At 42.3% G+C, this 20,240-nt stretch overlaps 1 protein-coding gene across 1 annotated transcript in view; it reads left to right on the top strand.

The window, feature by feature from the left end:
• Window positions 1-20,240, top strand: part of SLC6A19 (solute carrier family 6 member 19) — an 85,756-nt gene that overhangs the window by 14,749 nt on the left and 50,767 nt on the right. Inside the window, exon 3 of the mRNA XM_072153068.1 lies at window positions 19,807-20,150. Within this exon, the coding sequence (XP_072009169.1) occupies window positions 19,949-20,150 (202 nt within the window). The 5' untranslated portion in view covers window positions 19,807-19,948. The remainder of the gene's footprint in view (window positions 1-19,806; window positions 20,151-20,240) is intronic.

The raw sequence follows: 20,240 nt of genomic DNA, 5'->3' as shown, positions 1-20,240 counted from the left end.
CTGGAGTAGAAGGCGCAGGATCAAATGCAGTACCTAAAAATTACCAGAAGGTGGCAGACCAGTGCACAGTTCTAGCCAGCTACACTACCCGGGAAACTTGTCTTCAGTGTGTCAGAGAGCTCCGATCTCAGAGGTATGGGCTGTTGGGGGTTAATGCAGGGTGATGCAGCAGGGGTTAAGCGGTCTCCCTCTGCCCCTTCTCCTTCCCTCCTCAGCCAGGGTGTTATTCCTGTGGGGTTCCCTGTGGCTCCTTCTCTTTCCCCGTTACAGGGCTGTCAGGTATGGGGGATTGTTTACTGATGATGATGATGATTGCCTCGTGGTCGGCACTATGGCAGCTCCGGTCTCTCCGTGCTGGGGGAGGGCAGGATGGGCACAATGTTAGTTGTGGTGCCAGGGCACTTCAGGAGCTAGGGACCCTGTATACTGTGTGGGAAGGTGCAGGAAATTTCTGGGGATGGAGCTATTAAACACTGGTAAATGTACAGTACATCTTGTCTGTAGTACATTTCTGTATAAGTTCATATATAAGGCGCACTGGCCTATAAGGCGCACCTTTGATTTCTGAGAAAATTAAAGGATTTTTGGTGCGCCTTATAGGCCGAAAAATACGGTATATACATTTTAGAATACGTTCCCTACTATTGACGTCACATCACCGGTGAATGTGTGAGACAATCAGGAGGCGGCGATGCAAATGTCAATCATTTCACCAAGCGTTTCTTTAGGTAAGTAAAGGAAGGGAAAAGAGATAAGACAAAATCAGTATATGCGATTACAACAACAGTGTTTAACATCCAGAAATATTAAAGATTAGTGACATTGAAGTCACGATTTAACCAGTGTGGTTCTACAGTACTGAGAGTATATATCCAAAATGCTTCCCTGCGTAATAAGAGATGTTTTAAGTTACCACCTCGTCTAGGTGGCTCAACTTTTTCTATAACCATAAATTTCAATTGTGCAATGGTATGGCCACATTTGTCAAATTAGTATGGAATCGGTTGAAATGTTTCATGACATCTTATTGTTGATTTGTGTTTCCCAATTCTTTCTGAAACTCGTTGTATGGTTTCCCCGATATAAAGGTAGCCACACGGACATCTGATTAGGTATATCACATTTGTGGAAACGCATGTAAAAAAACCTTTTACTTTAAAGGGTTTACCAGAACGGGGATGATAGAAGGTGTCACCCCGAATGATATTGGAGCATTGGGCACAATTTAAACAAGGGTAGGTACCATTTTTTCGACTAGCTAAAAAAGTCTGGCGTGGAATTTTAACAGCACTAACTAACTCCGCCTTAACAAACTTGTCCCGCAAGTTAGGGGCTTTTTTATTGCAAATAAGTGGCGGGTTCCTAAATTCCTCCACTGTGGGAAAAGAAATTTCTAAAAGCCTCCAATGCTTTCTAACAATTTTGTCAACTTTTTGGTTAAGGGGATGAAATTGGTGTGAGAATACCATTCTTTTCCCAATGCTAGTTCTAGTTACATTTTGTGATCCAATGTTAGACTGCGCTAACAGGGTATCCCCGCTGTCTGAATCTTTGTTCCATTTCATTGCATCTGGTAACCCTTGTCTCCGGTTCCGATACAATGCGGTGTACCCTTTGAAATTGGGATTTTGGTATTGCCTTTTTAGTTGAATGAGGGGGATTACTCCTATAATGGAGAAGGCTGTTCCTATCTGTACTCTTACGGTATAAATCAGTTCTCAGCATACCATTGCTATCTTTAATCAACATCGTGTCCAAAAAGCTCACCTGAACAAAATCTTAAGTCATGGTAAACTGTAGTTCTTTCCTCAAAGAATTGAGAAAAATTATAAATTCATAAGTTTATATGCAAACTGTTATATGACGATGTTTGAAGAAGACTATGTCTATACACATTATCTATATCAAAGACATGCTAAATTATGGCGTAGTTTTATCGACGATATCGTTTGCATATGGGCGGGGCCACAGGAGACTCTTGATGAATTTATGATTTTTCTCAATTCTGTGAGCGCCCATTGTTGCTTATGGGGTACGTATGTACGTCGGCCGTATATACGTCCCCCATACTCCATTCTGAAACATCTTATTTTCATACTGTCCACTCTGCCTCCCAGTCCGTGCTCCTCCAGATATGCAGCCTCACTCACAACATCACTATACAAGCCTTTTATGCGAGTTGCACTGACTGTATAACTCAATAAGGTGAGCAAAATTATTGAACACAACATACAGCTTGCCAACAGAACTCATGTTTGGGGCTCCTTTTCCCAGATTTTGATGGATTGGCAAACTATAATGTGATTTCACCTTTCAGATACAACTGCAAACTATACTGCAACAGCACCTTTCCGATTTTGATGCAACTACAAACGGTACTGCACCTTTCAGATTTTGATGCAACTGCAAACTATACAAACTGTGCCTTTAAGATATTGATGGATTATGCTGTACACGCTGCACCTGTAATAAAGTAGCCTTTCAGTAGCTTAATGCAATTCTTCACAGTGCCCTAAAAAGGAAAATTATTACAGATTTTCACCTTTCCCCAATCACAGCAGTCTCCTGTACCTAAGTGCCCTGAAAAGGGCAATCGTTAGTTGAGAAGTTCCTGCCTATCTGACTGACCAGTAAAGAGCAGCAAGCTGCAAGGGTAGTGTCACTTCAGATGCCCCCATACTTCGTTCTATTTTACCTAGAAACATGCGTGTGCTGACATATTAAATATAGAAATATCATCTTTTAGATCAGCCCCCCATCAGGCTTGTGGTTCTTTGAACTAAAGAAGTGGAGATATTATCAGTTAAAAAAAAAAGCAGGAACTTGCATTTTTTATTTGATTGTCTGTATATAAGGTTCTGTAGCTCAAAAAAGTTTAAGCCTGTTCTGAACTGAAAGATTTCATACATAAGGCAAGTATCCAGGTTCTATATAACTAAAGATAGGAGAGTGGAATTTCAGACGCCCTCGTGCAAAATATGAGTTCTCTGCTTTCACATGAGATTGAAGATTATTTTTTTAAAGGCAAAAGAGGGTGATTTCACACTAAAGAGGAAATTCAAGAAAGGATATTTCATACTTGAGGGATAATATCTAAGGCATATAAGATTTTTACCAAAAATCTACACATTGTGTGGAATCTAGGCTGACTGGTACTAAGAATGCCAGTCTTATTTTATTACGAAACCCCATTCCTTTGAATCATCATACCCAAGAACTAAAAAACCTTCTAGACAAGGCAATATTCTTCCACCTCCCCAAGGTGTACAAAGACCCCATAAATCCCCCCTTGAGGCCAATTATCTCGGGCATCTCCACCATTTCCTGTAACCTGTCACATTACGTGGACATCAATCTCCAAAGATGCGTGATACAGTTGGATTCCTACCTCAAGGACTCCACCAGCATCATATTGGCACTAAAGGACATCAACTGGTAAACTGAGTTACACTAGATGTCTCATCACTGTACTCCAACCACAATAGGAGTATCCACATGGTTGATGTATGTCTAAGTCGTGATCTCACTATGCCATACAAACAAAAACAGTACATTCAGATGCAATCAAATTTATAGTAACACACAATGTATTCACTTTCCAAAACAAGATCTACAAACATAACTGTGAAACAGCAGTAGGGCCAAGATGTGCCCCATGCTTTGCCAACAGTTACATGGGGGAATTTGAGAATGAGTACATGCAAGATAATCATAATTGGAGAGAGAACATCATCTTTTACAGAAGATATATCAATGATCTTTTACTCATCTGGGATGGTCCTACAGAAGGCATCAATCCTTCATTAAAACCCACCAATGACTAGGGCCTAACCTTCACTTCCAATTCTTCAAGCCACAAGATCAAATTTCTTGATCTACATTTACAAATAATCGAAGGAAACATCCAAACGGAAACATATTTCAAAAAAATTGACACAAATAGTTTTTTACATTACAAAAGTAACCATCACACCAAACGGAAAAGAAACATTCCTTTTAGCCAATTTCGTCGATTCGCAAAAACTGCTCAGAAACTAAACATTTCTTTAACAGAGCAAAATCCTTTCTAAAAGATACTGTGATAAGGGCTTTCCCGGAGATATTGTGAATTCAGCATTAGAACATTGAAAAAACCTCACACAATCCGAATGTCTCCTATCCTCTATAACCTCCAACCCCATACAGCCAATAGATTCTTCCAAAAAGATCTTAATATTAACTTTATCACTACCTAGAATTGTGAGCATTAGCCAATCTTGCTGAATGACCCATACTTATCCAAAAGTATACCAAAAAAACCCAGCATAATATACAGACGAGCTCAAACACACAAGAATCACCTGACCTTGTGGTGTTATTGTGAACACCACAAGGTGTTCACAATAAAGAGCTTAATCCCTAGGTGCATCAGGACATTATAGTACGCCCCCAACCCCCCGGGTTCCGAAAAATTTCCTCCCCCCAGATTACACATCAGTTTTTCCCCTCCCCCTCAGTTCATACGTTTAAACCCATCCTCCACTTATAGTGTAAACCTCTTATAGAACAAACCACCCATCATCACTGATTAAAATACCACCATTGCATAATTAATCCCTTTTTTCTATAACTATTGTTTAAAAATTTTTCACACTTATGCTTCACATTTCCATCAAATTAGACAAAGCGATACGGATAATGCCTTTTACTGCACAAGCTCTATGCTAACAGGTCGCCACTAATTCTGGCTGACACTCTATTAGTTTCTGTACTTCAAGTGCTCCCCTGCACATGCTCCATAGCAATATGACGCCGCTAACCTCGGCGGACATTTTACTAGATTCTGAATCCACCCCCCAATTTCTGGCACGAGCGAAACCCTCCGATCGTGAGACTTTAAGCCTGCTGTGACTGAGCCGCCTGTCAGCTTTGGGACATGAACACATCTCCCACCACGCTGCAGGTAAGAAAAGGCTGTTTTTACTTCCACGAAAATGTGCAATTGCCTGAACAACTATTTTATATATGTCACTAATATCAAATGTAATGACTATGTAAATTAGCTGTATATATATCTATTCAGATATGAGCTTGTTTATTTGTTTATTTATTTATATACATATGTTTGTCATGTACTAATTTATGCAACAGTCCACCGAAAAAAACCCCGCCACATACGGCCATTTGCGGGGTTTTTTTCGGTGCGCGAAACCGGAAACCTGAGTCTAGGCCGCGTCTGGATACGTAAGTCACTTGATCTTGTTCAGGGTATATATGAATGTCAATTTTATGTTTTATGAATTGTCCTTTGTTTGAGAAAGGGTGTTGCACACCCGAAACGCGTCACGTGTGGACACATATTGTGTTATGCAATTTTTATCAACTTGTATGGATTAAATATTCGTCTTCCTTTCATTGAGGGTATTGTAATTTTTTGGGAAGTACACTATTAGCGCCCCACGTGAGTCTAGGTTCCATTTTTCTCCTTTATTCATTGTCTTACCGGACGCCATCGGCGTCACCGGTTTTTTCCTGACTGTGGGAGCTGCTCAGTGTCATACCCTAAAACATACCCTAAAAGGATCCCTACTGAATCCTGAATTCGGACAAGAAAGAAGAACTAAACCGCTTCAGGTGTTATATGTTATATTTATGAGACCATTTACAAGAAGCATCCAGGTGAGCACCTCCACCTCCTGATACTATTTTGTTGGATTTACCAGACGTTATTACCCGAGGCGCCGTCCTGTGTTGTCTTTTTTTCTTTTCTCTCATTTTAAGTGTAGCAATATGTCATGGAAGGAATAGAAGTCCCCCCTCGAGCAATTGCTGTGATTGTTCAGTTAGTACAGACTGACAAATCCCAGCAGATAGCAGGCTTTCCCTGGCTGAACTACCAGTATCAGTATCCAATCTACTTATTCTCCTTCACAGAGAAAGGAGATCAGATGCCAACAGTGACCCTCCACACCATAAATCACTTACACACCACATTCAATTAACATCTTCACTGCCCAGCAAAATACCTCTCCCCTCTGTACTCTTCTCTCCATTTTGATTTAACTTTGAAGAAAACCTAAAAGTTTAATAAAGCTCCTACAAGCTGTTTCCAACTATTTAAGTGTGCAGTTTCTTAAATGGGGTAATTTATGTATATTTTCTATTGCTTATGTACATTAAAATTAAATTTGGAAATGTTCTTGACAATAGCTACTAAACATAAAAGCCTTCTACCATCATCCTACAGATACAAACATTTTTAAAAAATGTTGTCAACATAAACAGACATATGGTGAATGTTATTTATCAAGTACTTTTTGTGGTATCATGTTTGTTCAAAAGTTATAAAAGAGTTCAAACTTTGAAAAATAGCAAAAAATTTTATTAAATCTCTTTTTGTTTTTTTTCATAAATAATTTCAAAATATATCACTGAAATGTTTCAACTAAACTGAAGTACAATGTGTAACGAAAAAAAACAATCTCAAAATCAACTTGGTATACTAAAGTGTTCCAAAGTTATTACAGTTTAAATTGACACGTCAGATTTGAAAAATGGCGCTGTGTACATAGGGTCAAAAATATGTCCCTAAGGGGTTAATATAATATAGCAAAGTTCTTTTAGTATTGGTAAGCAGTGCACAAACACTTGGTTAGCTCTACATATTACAGTCCTGTATACTTGAAAATTACCATGGCTAGTTGCTAGGGCCATACAAGGATCTCTCCATAGATCTTTTTATACCTAGGCCTGTGACCAGGACAAGGGGGCATCCTCTGCGCCTAGAGGAGAGGCAATTCCACCATCAACATAGACAAAAGTTCTTTACTGTAAGAGCAGGGAGACTATGGAACTCTCTGCCGCAGGACGTTGTTATGGCTGACTTTACATGCGTCTTTTTCCGGCCTTATATACTAGGTTACTATGAATTTGCCGGATTGGCTTTTTGGACGTCAATCTGCAAAACATGCCCGGGTCATGTGGTCACTAATCTCTACAGGTAAGTCCTTTAAGTCTCTAAGTGTCCATAAACTGGTGACTTAGAGAAAAAAAAATTGAAGACATGTTAGGGAGAGGGTTTATTACTATGTGCCTTAATTGGATTTCTCTGTTGCTGTAAATAGGAATGCGAACAGTACACAACTGTAGGGACTGTATGTGCTGACTGAATCAAATAATTTTTCACATATGTTAGAGAAGAATCACACGAAATTGTGTCATCACAACCAAAGTACTTTTAATTCAGTGCAACAATAGGACTATAATTTAACACCTGTTGTAGGTTCTTCAATATTATCTGTAATATTCTAATAAAGTTAAAAGTTAAGTGGTGAGGTACATGTAGTTAAACCCTGCCACCTTGCAGTACTAATTTTGGGTAGCTGCATGGAAAGAGATTATCAGCTGCAAGAACCGTGAAAATGAATGCACCCATCTGTGAGAAGTGGGTCTAATGGAGCAAGCAGATGCTGGCCTGCTAAAGTGTTAAGAAGTCATATTGTTGTGTATAAATGTGGAGGAGTACTGTACTATATGCACTATATGATTTACTACAAAAGAAGTCGCACAACTCCCCCCCCCCCCGTTTTACAAGTTAGCATTACTGCTATAGAGTTCATGACTTAAGTTAAATTATAACAAAGTATGACAACAAGACAGCCTTCAGTTTATAATATCAGCCATTTTCTACCAATTATGTGATAGTATTTATTGAATCTTATCACTCAACTATGCTTACAAATTATCAGTTTAAAGGTCATGTTGTTTAATTATTGTATTTTATCTATACACAGGCTTTCCGGCAGCTTAACTGCATAATTGAAAACCTGATCATGGTTTATTGCTTACTGAACCGGGTATATTTAGAAAAAAATATGGTTTACCAAAGAGGAACAATTATGATTTAATTTGTTCTTTGGGATATATTCTTGCGATACCATAGTTTGGACTGATGAGTAATGACTTATAAACGTAATAACATGTTGTCCCCTAATTGTCCTGATATCTTGTACCATAGTGTTATCAACAAAACCCGCTTTCCATGATTATCCATCACTTAGGCTACACTCACACTAACGTATGGAGGACGTATATATGGCCGACGTATATATACGGCCGATATACGTCCTCCAAAGACGGCAATGTGCGCACGGCGCCCTACGGGAGCGGTATGGTGCAGCACACGTGCGGCACCGTACCGCTCCGTACCCGGGAAAAAGATAGGACCTGTCCTATCTTTATCTGTAGTACGGCGCCGTGCGCCATTACTTCCTATGGAGAGGGGCGGGGGTGAGCTGCGCTCACCTCCTCCTCCTCTCCCCGTACACTGCCGTTGCCCGCTACGGTACGGGCGGGCAACGGCAGTGTGAATATAGCCTTAGAGTGATAAAACAATAAAAAGTAATATTTTATATTGTTACCCTTGATTGGACATCTGCAAGAAGTGCATATTCTTTAGGAAACACTTTCATTAATCGTCTTTTAATGTTGCACTTTTATAAAATTGTGTAATGGAAGCTAAATTTTAGTGTCTGATGCAATGCCTCAACTAGCTGATCGTTGGGGGATCAGGAGTTTCTATGGATAGGCCATCAAAGCCATGAAGTTGGAAAACCCATTTTAGGCTGTATTGAAGTAGCAAAATTATGGTCTGTGCCAGGAATAAAAACTTCCTAACATAAAAAAAAACCTAATTAAATTAAAGGAGGCTCGAGTACATTGTTGGAAACATCTAGTCTGGATACATAATGAAATATGGTTTGGCTGTGGAGGCTTATAGGTTTCTTTTGGTATCTTGTATTACATTTTCCCCAAGGTGTTGCAGCTGGGCATGTAGGTTCTGGACCATCATAAGGTGCTGGAGCTTATAGCAGAATATGATGGCAATCTGGTGCAAGTATACCCTTGCTGTAAATGTGCATGCACTATCCTGGTGCATCATGCCGCAGGACACCCTACACTTATTGCTCAACAGATTATTACCACAGCAGTTGGGACAATCTAGTAGGTTGGTCCATGACAAAAGCATGTTCGAAGCTTTTTTTTTTTGTGGTTTTTTGTGGTAAAATTAGGGGCCTCGGCTTATACTTGGGTCAGCTTATACTCGACTATATACGGTATATATGTATATATTTTATATATATATTTATATACACACACATTCAGGGTTATCTATTAGAACTAATATAATGAAATAGAATAGAAGTAATAGCAAAAACAATTAAATTACATTAGGAATAATAATATCAAAGTCAGGAGAACAAATAATATAGCACAATATTGAGAACACTTCTCATAGACCAATTTGGCAAGCTATGTGCAGCGCTGTGTAATCTGTGTATAGAAATAAAGAATTATTATTATTATTAGATCACATAGATTAGCCAGATAACCATGTAAAAGGCTCATTATTCTTGCAATTACCTGGTTTACTATACTTTACATAGATTTTACCTCTTAAATAGCACTGTCCATTTGGAGAATCCTTGGATCCCTAAATAAGAACTCCTCCTTTCCCCGAGGTGACCCCCCACCCCACATTCTAAGCTCCTTTTCTATATATAGCCATGTCAGACTTCTCCATATCATAGCCAACCTGTAGGTGGGAAGATCAAACCATTTCAAGCTCTCCATAGTACTTAGGGTCACTCGATCCTAAAGAGAGGAAAGGAGACTACGAAAAAGGAAAAAAACCCTTATCCCATAACCCCAGCCACTGTATATTATAATTATTATTAAGTTATAGTTGCTATTATTATAAGTCATAATAATGATCATATCCAATCAAACAAGTAAGTAAGACACATAGTTAGATAGGGTAAAATAAAAAGACAAGTATCTTACCCATATTTGCCTGGTATTGAGCAGCTTCAGACTCCCCAATGCATGTTTTGCCCACACTTCTTCAGCGGGTCCGAAACCCACGCTAGGAGGCAGGGCCTTATGTGAGTGCAGAGGGAATCAGAGCATATACCTTTTGTCATAGGTGCTCCTGCTACTCATACCCCGGGTCGCAGGTGCACCCGTATGCCTCCCTGTGTCCCTGGAGTTAGTCTGCAGCCCCACTCACCTTCTCCGAGGGTGGTCCCTGCGCTCTGGTGCATGCTTACCTGTCTCCTAGTGCACGCGCTCAGCGGCTCTGTGAGATTTAAAGGGCCAGCACGCAGATAATTGGCGCTGGCTGGCTGCCTGTCCTGATAAATTGCCAACCCCTTCCTGTGTCTCCTACCAGATCTGTGAGCTTCCATGCCATTTAGATAGCTTTGTTCCTTGCCTTGTGTGTTTAGACTAATTTCCTGTTGTGACCCTGGTTCTGTTCCTTACTACGCTTCTCTGCTGCCAGCCCTGACCTTCTGCTCTGTTACTGACTACAATCACATGCTGTCTGTCCTGACCACCTACGATTCTGCTCTACGACTCTGTACTTCGCCTTGGCCACCAGCGCGGACAATTTCGTGCCTGTGGAGCGACTTGATGGTACCACGCCACAGCAAGTCCAACCTGCTTTGTGCTGGGCTCTGGTGAAAACCGGGTACCACTTAGACTCCACTCCCAGGTGTGGGCTTACATCACCATCTGCGGTGGTACAGAGGATCCACTACCACTGATCCTGACAGTAAGATTCGGCCATGGATCCCGACAAGGTTCTGTTTCCGAAACTGGCTGATCTTACCACCTTTGTGGTCCAGCAAGGTGAACAGTTTGGACAAGTCACCGCCATGGTGCAGCAATTGATGGTGACTCACCAACAACGCCAGGTTCCCGTGGCTTCTCCTGCTACTTCGGTTTGCCTGCCTGTCGCTGTACCTAGGCTGAGACTTTCCATGCTTTATCACTCAGTGCTCTCTGCACATTAAGCTTATGCCGACTCAGTTCGTCAAGGAACGGTCTAAGGTGGCATTCGGCATGGGCTAGGAATCTGCACGGGCATCTTCAGCTGAGACTGCACTGCTGAACCTGCGTCAAGGTGACTCATCTGTTGGTGACTATGTGGTTCAGTTCCGTACTCTGGTCTCTGAGCTAGCCTGGGACGATGCAGTCCTGATTGCGACATTCAAAAAGGGACTTTTGGGACAAGTTAAACATGCGCTCTCTGCACGTGACCTGCTGTCTACTCTGAGTGATCTCAACTCTCTGGCTACTCGGATTGATATCCGGTGTATGGAGTGCTCCAAGAAGCAAAGTCTCGAACAAGTGCAAGCCCGGGTCCAACGTTTGCCTTGCATGGCTTCTGCCTTCCAACGACCATTTCAGCTACCTGACGTGACAGCTGCAGAGGAACCAATGCAGGTGGACAGAGCGCAGCTGTCTTCCCAGGAACATTCCAGGTGATGTCAGTAGAACCTCTGCCTCTATTGTGTCAGCCCGGAACTCTTCCTTCAGACCTGTACAATCTGTCCTCAGCGTCCATGAAACGCACGCACCTAGGGTTCTTGGGAGAACCGTCCCTAGGTGAGAACAACGTTTCTCCATGCCTGAACATACCTGTTCTGCTCAGCTTTGGCACAAGTAGCCAATTTCAGGTTTCTTCCTTCTTGGATTCCGGTTCTGCAGGAAACAGTCTTTGTTCCTGCAAGTCGAAGCACTGCATAAAGGGATACTATCTTTCTATGTGCTACATCGGTCCACGTCTTCCCTCCCGCTGGGTCTTCCGTGGTTGCAGCTCCACGCACTTGTGATTAACTGGAAGACGGGGGAGATTCTTCATTGGGGATCTGATTGCCAGTCTCGCTGTATGGTGGTTCCTTATCTAGTACCTGTCTTGGTCTCTTCTATGGTTTCCAGGCCTCTGGAGGGCCTCCCAGTTTCCAGTCATCTTTAAGGGTTCCGTCAACAAATTCTTCAGGGACTTTCTATATACCTGTATCGTGATTAGAGAAAGAAATAGTACCTTTCCAACTCCAAATCGAAGTGCACGAAGAGAGATAATATCCTATTGTGACTTTAGGAGGAAGGGCATGTGGTTTTTCTGCTGCTTCTTTTAATGCTATGAGAACAACAGTCTGAAAACCCAGAGTGCCTTTAACGTCAATGATAATAACAGCATTTTATTACTTTTAATTAATTTTTTAAATTATTTCTTTGGTTATTTTTTATGTTATGTTATTATTTTAATTACTTTTCCTAGCCCATTTTTGTTATTACCAGCATTTTTCATCCCGCTACCCCTTACCACCCCCATTTTACAGCCATTTTTGGGTGTTAAAATTTGTCTCCCTTTGTTTTTTTTTTTACAATGTTCGGACAGTAATTCCAGGAACAATTAAAAACTGTCAGATTATTCATTGTATTATGCACGAAAAGTAAGTCTACAAATAATTAGAAACTTGTATACACTGTATTTTTCTATAACTAAGCGGGGTGATGAACCCCAATAAACTGTATAGCATGAACAATTAGAAACTGCCACATTACTGTAGTTTGCAATAACTGAGAGGGTTGGCGGACCCCAAAATACTGTACTAAATACTGAGTATTTAGCATTAACTATGGTGACGTCTTCTCCTAAACTTAGTCAGTAAAGAAATGGGAGAGTTGGCGAAGGAGCAGCTTTTCATCTAATAAGGGGTGGGTAGCTGCTTTCTAATTCACTACTCAAAGTTTTTCTGAAGTTTGAGTCAAAATTCCACATTTTCTGAATCAGTTTGCTCATGTCTAAGCACCATCGTATTCCACAGCAATTTACAGATCAATGGGTGCATATTCAAACAAATTCAAAACATCAAAGAGCAATGACATGGTTAAATGATATAATATGAATGCAGGCCCTGTTGGCATAAGCTTTCATTTCATCTGTAAATGCTTTTTTCTTCCATTTTTATTTTAGACTGCTTTAGCAATAAAAGTTACTAAGATAATGACCTTATAATGATTTTTTGAGCAGGCATTAACACAAACTGGCACATAAGCCTAAGTTATAAATGAAATGATAAGAATAAATGCAATGTTATTTCCAGTGACTTCAAGCCAACAATTACACAACCCATTAATATTGACAATATATCATGTTCCTGATACACTTTTTTTCTGCATTTAGGTAACATTGAGGTCTAATCTTTTGAGGCTGGGTCCTTCATTAAGCATTCTTTATGCCATCTATTACTCTTTAACCATGTTATTACTCTGTGATGTTTTAATTTGTATGAATATGCGCCCATTAATCTGTAAAACACTGTGCAATATGATAAGGCATGGTTATCATCAAACTGACTTGGCCAAAGAGAAATTTGACTCAAATAAGGCAGGCTTTGAAATAGGAAAAAGCATAAAACATGCTGAGCCACTGTTGGGGCACATTTACTTACCCGGTCCCTTGGAGTTCCCGAAAGTGCATTGTCCGACAACAATGCACTGTGCCACGTTTCACTAAGATTGTGCGCTCAATATCCTGCATGTGACGCTTCCCCGCTCAGGTCCGGCAGAGTTCACCATCTTCTTCCCAATGCATGTAAGTGCATTGGTTGCAAAACAATTTTGATCTTAAATCCCGCACTAAGTCCAAATCAGTCGGAACGCTCCCGATTCTGTTGTATGAAAGCCGGCGCCGCTGCGCCAAAATCTGATTGCGTGCCTTCTTTGCCAGTTTTCTGCCCTCAGAAACCAACAAGCCTGTATCTACTAACAGAGACATTGCAGAATAGGGACATCCTGCATCGTGTAAAACCAAAATGCTTGGAATATTTTCTTTGTTAAATGTTGGACCGATATAGCATTGAATTGCATGATTTTGTATGAAACACTACACTACAAAGTTGCACAGTACAGCTCAGTACAACATACTGAATCTTATTATGCTTTTTAAAAAAATTAGCTGTATCTAAATAGATGACTTTTAGATACAGACATTTGCACACATATATACTGTGCAGAATGTAACAAAAAAATCCCTTTTATGTGAATTTCTAGTGATAAGCGATGTGTGCACATGATTAACACATACAGTGGCTATAAGTCAATTTATTCATTATTCTGAGTCGCAGGCGCACCCGCGTACCTCTGTGTGCCCCCGGAGCCTCTCTGCTGGTGAACTCCCCTCTCGTGGCTCCAGCGACGGTCTCTGCAGATCCCGCGGTGTGGCGCGCGTCCCCATCTCCTAGGGCACTCAAATATTTAAAGGGCCAGCACGCCGATAATTGGCGCTGGCCTGCCGCCTACCCAGTTAAATTCCCAGCACCTTCCTGTGTCCCCTGCCGGATCTTTGGGCCTCACAGCCTTCGAAAAAGCTCCCCAGCGATATTCCTGTGTATTCCTGCGTTCCTGTGTATTCCTGCATTCCTGTGTTACCAGAGCTCCTACGTGTTCCTGCGTTATCAGAGTTACTCAATGTTGCTGTGTTGCTACATTGCTGTGTTCCGATGTCCCGTGTTCCCGTTCCTAATTGCCTGGATCTCCCGTTGCTGACCCCGAATTGGACCCTGCATCTCTGCTGCCTGCCCTGACTCTGTACCTGGACCACGAGACTTCAGTTACGGTACCTCGACATTGGCTGCCATGTATGTGCTGTTTTTTAATTTCATTAATTTAGAACAAGGAAAGGAGGAGGAGTGGGGGCCACAAAATGATGAAGGATGAGGGGCCACAAAATTAGGGGGAGATGGGTGGCCACAATATAAAGAGTTATGCGGGGGCCACACTATAAAAAAGTATAAGGGGGCACAAGATGAGAGAGTATGAAGGGCCACAAGCTATGGGGTATGAGGGACCTCAAGATGAGAGGGGTATGAGGGGAAACAATATGAGGGGGTATGCGGGGTCACAATATGAAGGGGAGATGAGAGGGGCCACAACATGAAAGGGATGTGAGAGGGGCCAAACTATGAAGGGAAAAATGATTAGGGCCACAATATGAGGAGGAGATGAGAGGGGCCAAAATATGAGGGGAGGATGAGAGGCAACAATAAAAGGGGGTATTAGGGGCCATAATATAAGGGGGAGATGAGAGGTCACAATATGATTGTGTATGAGGGACCACAACATGATGGAGTATGAGGGGGAGATGAGGGGCCACAATATAAGAGGGTATAAGGTGGCCATATGAGGGAGAAACAATATAAGGGGGAGATGAATGGGCTACATTTGCCAGCAAAAACACAGCATTACATTTGTGAACATGGCCATACAGCTCTACTCACACAATGGGGCACATTTACTTACCCGGTCCAGTCGCGATCCAGCGGCGCGTTCTCTGCTCTGGATTCGGGTCCGGCTGGGATTTATGAATGTAGTTCTTCCGCCGTCCACCAGGTGGCGCTGCTGCGCTGAAAGTCATCTCATCGCGCCGGAATGCACCACCTCGGACCAGGTGAAGGTAAGCGCTCCCCAAGCGACACTTTTTCGGTTTTTAAATGCGACGGTTTTTCCGAATACATCGGGTTTTCGTTCGGCCACGCCCCCCGATTTCCGTCGCACGCAAGCCACAATCCGATCGCGTGTGCCACAATCCCTGGGCAATTCAGGTACAATCGGCGCAAATCGGAAATATTCGGGTAACACGTCGGGAAAACGCGAATCGGGCCCTTAGTAAATGACCCCCACTGTGTGTGCACCTCACAATGCATCTTCATTTTTTTCCATCTTTAAAGGGAACCTACCACCACAAATCTACCTATAAAGGTAGATCGGGTGGTAGGTGGATCAATAGGACGTGAGGATAGCCCTTTTAAGGGCTAATCCTCACGTCCCGCACTTTTTTGGTAACTTTTATTAAACTAGTATGCAAATTTTGTTATGCGGCTACTGGGGCGTGGACTAGCCGCATCTGAGGTTACACGAGGCGGCTACTCCACGCCCCGGTAGCCTCTTTTCTCCTCCTACTCACTATCTTCCGCCCTCGTCCGCGCCTGCACGGTCACTGCTCCGAAGCCGGAGCTGCACTGGAGCGTGCCTGCTGTTCTGCGCATGCACAGATGGCAGGATCGTCGGACGAGGGCGCGCAGCTACGAGGAGCTACCGGGGCGTGGAGTAGCCGCCTCGTGTAACCTCAGATGCGGCTACTCCACGCCCCAGTAGCCGCATAACAAAATTTGCATACTCGTTTAATAAAAGTTACCAAAAAAGTGCGGGGACGTGAGGATTAGCCCTTAAAAGGGCTATCCATACGTCCTATTGATCCACCTACCACCCGATCTACCTTTATAGGTAGATTTGTGGTGGTAGGTTCCCTTTAAGGCCAATATGATGCATTTTTGATGGATGCATTTATAGTGCCTTTCAACGTGGCCTAAAAATGTACAGGTAATAATTCCATGTAGCAGTAGGTGGGCCCCCAGAATCAATTTCACTGGTGGGTCCAGCACCCCCCTGTCAGACCCTGGGCTTCAGGTTCAGTGGCAGCATTAATAATAATAATAAAGCTTTATTTATATAATCCCATTATATTCTGCAGCGCTGAGATCATATGGTACATATACAAATCAAACAAGACATTATAAAGTAATAACATAATCAGGTAAAACAATAGGAATGAGGGCCCTGTTCGCAAGTTTACAGTCTATGAGAACCACTCATCTGTCTGCTCCTGAATCCCAGTTCACAGCTCCTTGGTGGTGTGTGGTTTTTGGCCCAGACAGATCAGTTTTAGCACAGTCTATTTTCGTTTCCCCATGGCTTTGATGAAAGTGGCAGTGCGGGCAGGATAAGAGGAGAAGGAAGGTAACTGGAAGCAAGAAGTGATGTCCTGGGTGAGGGCAGAATCTGAGACAGAGTGCGTCCTGCCCTTAGACCTGCTGCAACTACATTAACCAAGTGGGCAGTTAAGGAAATGTAATGTCCCTGTCTGTGCTTAGTGGCCCACGTGTCAGTTGTGAGGTGTACCTTAGGACTAATAGCAACGCACAAGTGATTGTACCCATAACCTGCTGGTGCAGCACTCCCCAAGCTTTGAACAGGATTTTTTTTTATTGATTCAAAATGAAAACTGTCCCTATGAGGTTTCAGCCTGCACAGCCTTTATCAAACACACAATTATAAGATAACATGTTTAGTGATGTTGCATGGTATGGTGCTGCTGCACTGATGTATGGTGTATAGTGCCATATGCCAGTGCAGCAGCACCATACCATGCAACATTCCTACACTTGTTATATTGTGTGTTATACATGTGCGTTTAACAAAGGCCTTGTAGACAGAAACATCCTAGGCACAGTTTTCATTTTGAATCAATAAATAAATCATTGCATCTAACTGTATAGTTGTTCATAGTCTTTTTTGAGTATATAGTAATGGTGATGATGCTGCTGTTGGTGTCCCATCCTTCCTTTGTAGGGAGACAGGTGAATTAGTGACTTGGGAGGCAGCGCAACAGGGTGAGCCACTTGAAGCATCAGGGGGAGACTTTGGTGTTTTCCGGCACTGTAGCTCATGTTTACTCTGCAGGTGCCTGGTCATACATGAGGTGCTCAGATTAATAAGGCTTTGGCCCTCCTTAATAGACTGGTGGACAGCTTGCAAATGACACGTGTTCTGTCTTTGTGAGAAATTATGCCACACTGTAGACACACTGTGGCATGGCCTTTGTTTTCTGGGTCTCTGGGTAGTATCTTTTGACCATGTACGTACGGACTGACTGCTGCACCTTGGCCCCCCCCCATTTGCTGTGCCCCCGTTTGCTTACCACAGCTCTCATTCTCTGTCTGCACATCGCAGTAGTAGGTCTCTTCTGATGGCTCATCATCCACACCCTCATCCTCCAATAAAAGGTCTTGGAAATCTTGTAGCTTTATCTTTGCTAAAAGAATCCCAGCTAGAAGAATCATCATACAGCATGACTGACTAGTCCATGACTTGTGGCTGAAACCGCTTTTCTACTTTGAAGGGGTGAGGTGGAAGGCTCTGCACTACCAACTGAGGATGAGCGTGGCCAAGACAATCCAAGAGAAGTTGACTACCATATAATTGACCAATTTCTCAACTTTGTGTGGCCTATCGGGGCCTAGCAGTACACACTGCACACCCTGGCGCCTACTTGCACTGGAGGAATTTGTGGCAATCTGAGACGGTACACGTTGAGGCACATTTAATTACCCAGTCCCTGCGAGATCCCCGATTGGACTGTCTGACGAGGATGAACTCTGCCGTGATTCATGAAGATGGTGCGCCTGATATCCTTCCCCGAGCAGGTCCGACAGAGTTCACCTTCTTCTTTCCGATGCATGTAAGTGCTTGGCTTGCGACACAATTGTAAAGCTGAATCCTGCGGTTTTTCCGAATCCGTTGGATCGGCCGATGGCTCGTCCCCCCGATTTGTGTTGCATGAAAGCCTGCGTGATTGCGCCAAAATCTGATCACGTGTGCCAAAAACCCCTTTTAAATCCCTGTCCAGTGGTGCAAAATGGAAATCCTCAGGATGTCCGATGAAAGTGCAGTCCACGGGGCCCTTAGTAAATGAGCCCCATCCTCTCCCTGCAACACCAGATACTTCACCACCACCACTAGCAGTACCACAGCCACATACCTATTCTTTAATTTCTTATTTCCTCATTTTAAAAGACCTGCTGTACCAAACTATAAATTGAAAGAGCCTTTACAATCAAGTTACTACTTAAAGCTATCCACTAAAAACAAAACTTTTATGATCTACAAATTAGTGTGCACTTTTCACGGACAACAGCAACTTTACAATCAAGGTATGATTGATGATGATGATTTTTCTAGAGCTTAGAACTATACAGGGACTGGACTTTCAAGATGTTTCTGGATGATGCAGTAAATGCTGATATTCCTGTGTATAGTAGTCTCCCCAAGTATTGCAGTATAATCATAAATAATCAGTATCAATATATAACTGTAGCATTATAGCCTATAAGTAGCCTAATGCGGATCTTCAGAGTTCTCTAATAAGAGGAGCTCTCCCTTGCTCAGTCTCCTGTGTAAAATGGCATTTGGACATGTGACCCTGCTCTTATACTGCAGAGTCACATGTCCAGGCCCGCCAATCACAGACATGCCTAAAGAGGACATGCTTGTGGTTGCCAAGCGGCTGCAAGCTGCTTGATTGGCTGCACCAGCAGTCATTCAAGCTGCTAGCAGCATATTCCTGAACAATGTCCCCGAATCCCAGGGTCTGTGGGTTTATATGTGCTTAGAGGCAGTCAAAGAGTTGGGGTAGCTCGACCATGCAGTCAAGCTACTCCCCCTCCTGTCAGAAGCTGGCACCTCCCACCCCGCTCGTCACTCCCTGGCTGATGGAGATCTTGCTGACAGAGCTAAGGAGTGAAGTTGGTGAGAGGAGGTTGGGGGGGGAGGGACCAGTTGCTAGAATAAAGTACTGTGGTGGTTTTATAGGGTTTAATGATATGGTAGGTTCTCTTTCACCCCAGTGGCCTTCACAGAATATGCTTTAAAAATTATGACACTTTAGTGTGTTACACCTCCTTACATTTCCATATTTTTAAACAGATTATATACCAAATTGAACTCCTAAAATACCTAACAGTCCAAAAGATCGTTTATAAACTACTTATCTAATACCTGCGTGAGTTAACTTTTCAAAATAATGATGTCACCTGATAAAAGCTAATGGGAGTTTTGTCATTTCATCCATTGCTAGAAGCTTTGCCCATGCAACCTTTCACTGCCATAAAACCATACTGCATAACAAACAGTATGATTTACAACCACCTCTATGTAACGTACTGGTTTACACAAGCAAGAGCAAATAAGTTTTTTTTTTAAATCATTCAGTAGAGCAATAAAAATCATCACTCTTCAACATGCACAAGGATTGTATAGTGGTTCATTCTGTACTCAGTGAAGCATTGACTGATAAGGCATTAATAATTAGAAGAACACTCCTTGCAAAGGTTTTGCTGACACTTCTTTCTGTTTTAGGTGATGTCCTTCTGAAATGAGTGCCAAAGGTTCAGTATAAATGCTACTTGCCTAAATTGACAGTCATCACTTTCATCTTCCATCAAGTTGTCCAGTTTTCCATCTCTTTATATAACAGAAAAAAAGTGATACTTGATACATCATGGTCAAACTAGTGCTGCCAAACCCTGGACTTGAAAACAGAATACAAACCTATGAGCAACTAGAAACCCTAGAAAAAGAAGAAGCTGAATCAAGACCAAAATGGGACAACAAAGCACAGTATATGCTTACCTGTGTAGGTTTTTGTGTCGGACTAGGAAATGTATGGAGATTTCCTTACCTGTGCCAAAGCCATGGAGGAGGTATGTGTTAAATCTTATGTATCTACTACAGGCAATATTATATATATATATATTACATGTAATCTAAATATAGCAAATGATCTTCTTTAT

Source organism: Engystomops pustulosus, chromosome 5 (assembly GCF_040894005.1).
Source record: "Engystomops pustulosus chromosome 5, aEngPut4.maternal, whole genome shotgun sequence".
Lineage (NCBI taxonomy): Eukaryota > Metazoa > Chordata > Amphibia > Anura > Leptodactylidae > Engystomops > Engystomops pustulosus.
Note: the sequence above shows the minus strand (reverse complement) of the source record. Positions and strands in the feature narration are given on the sequence as shown.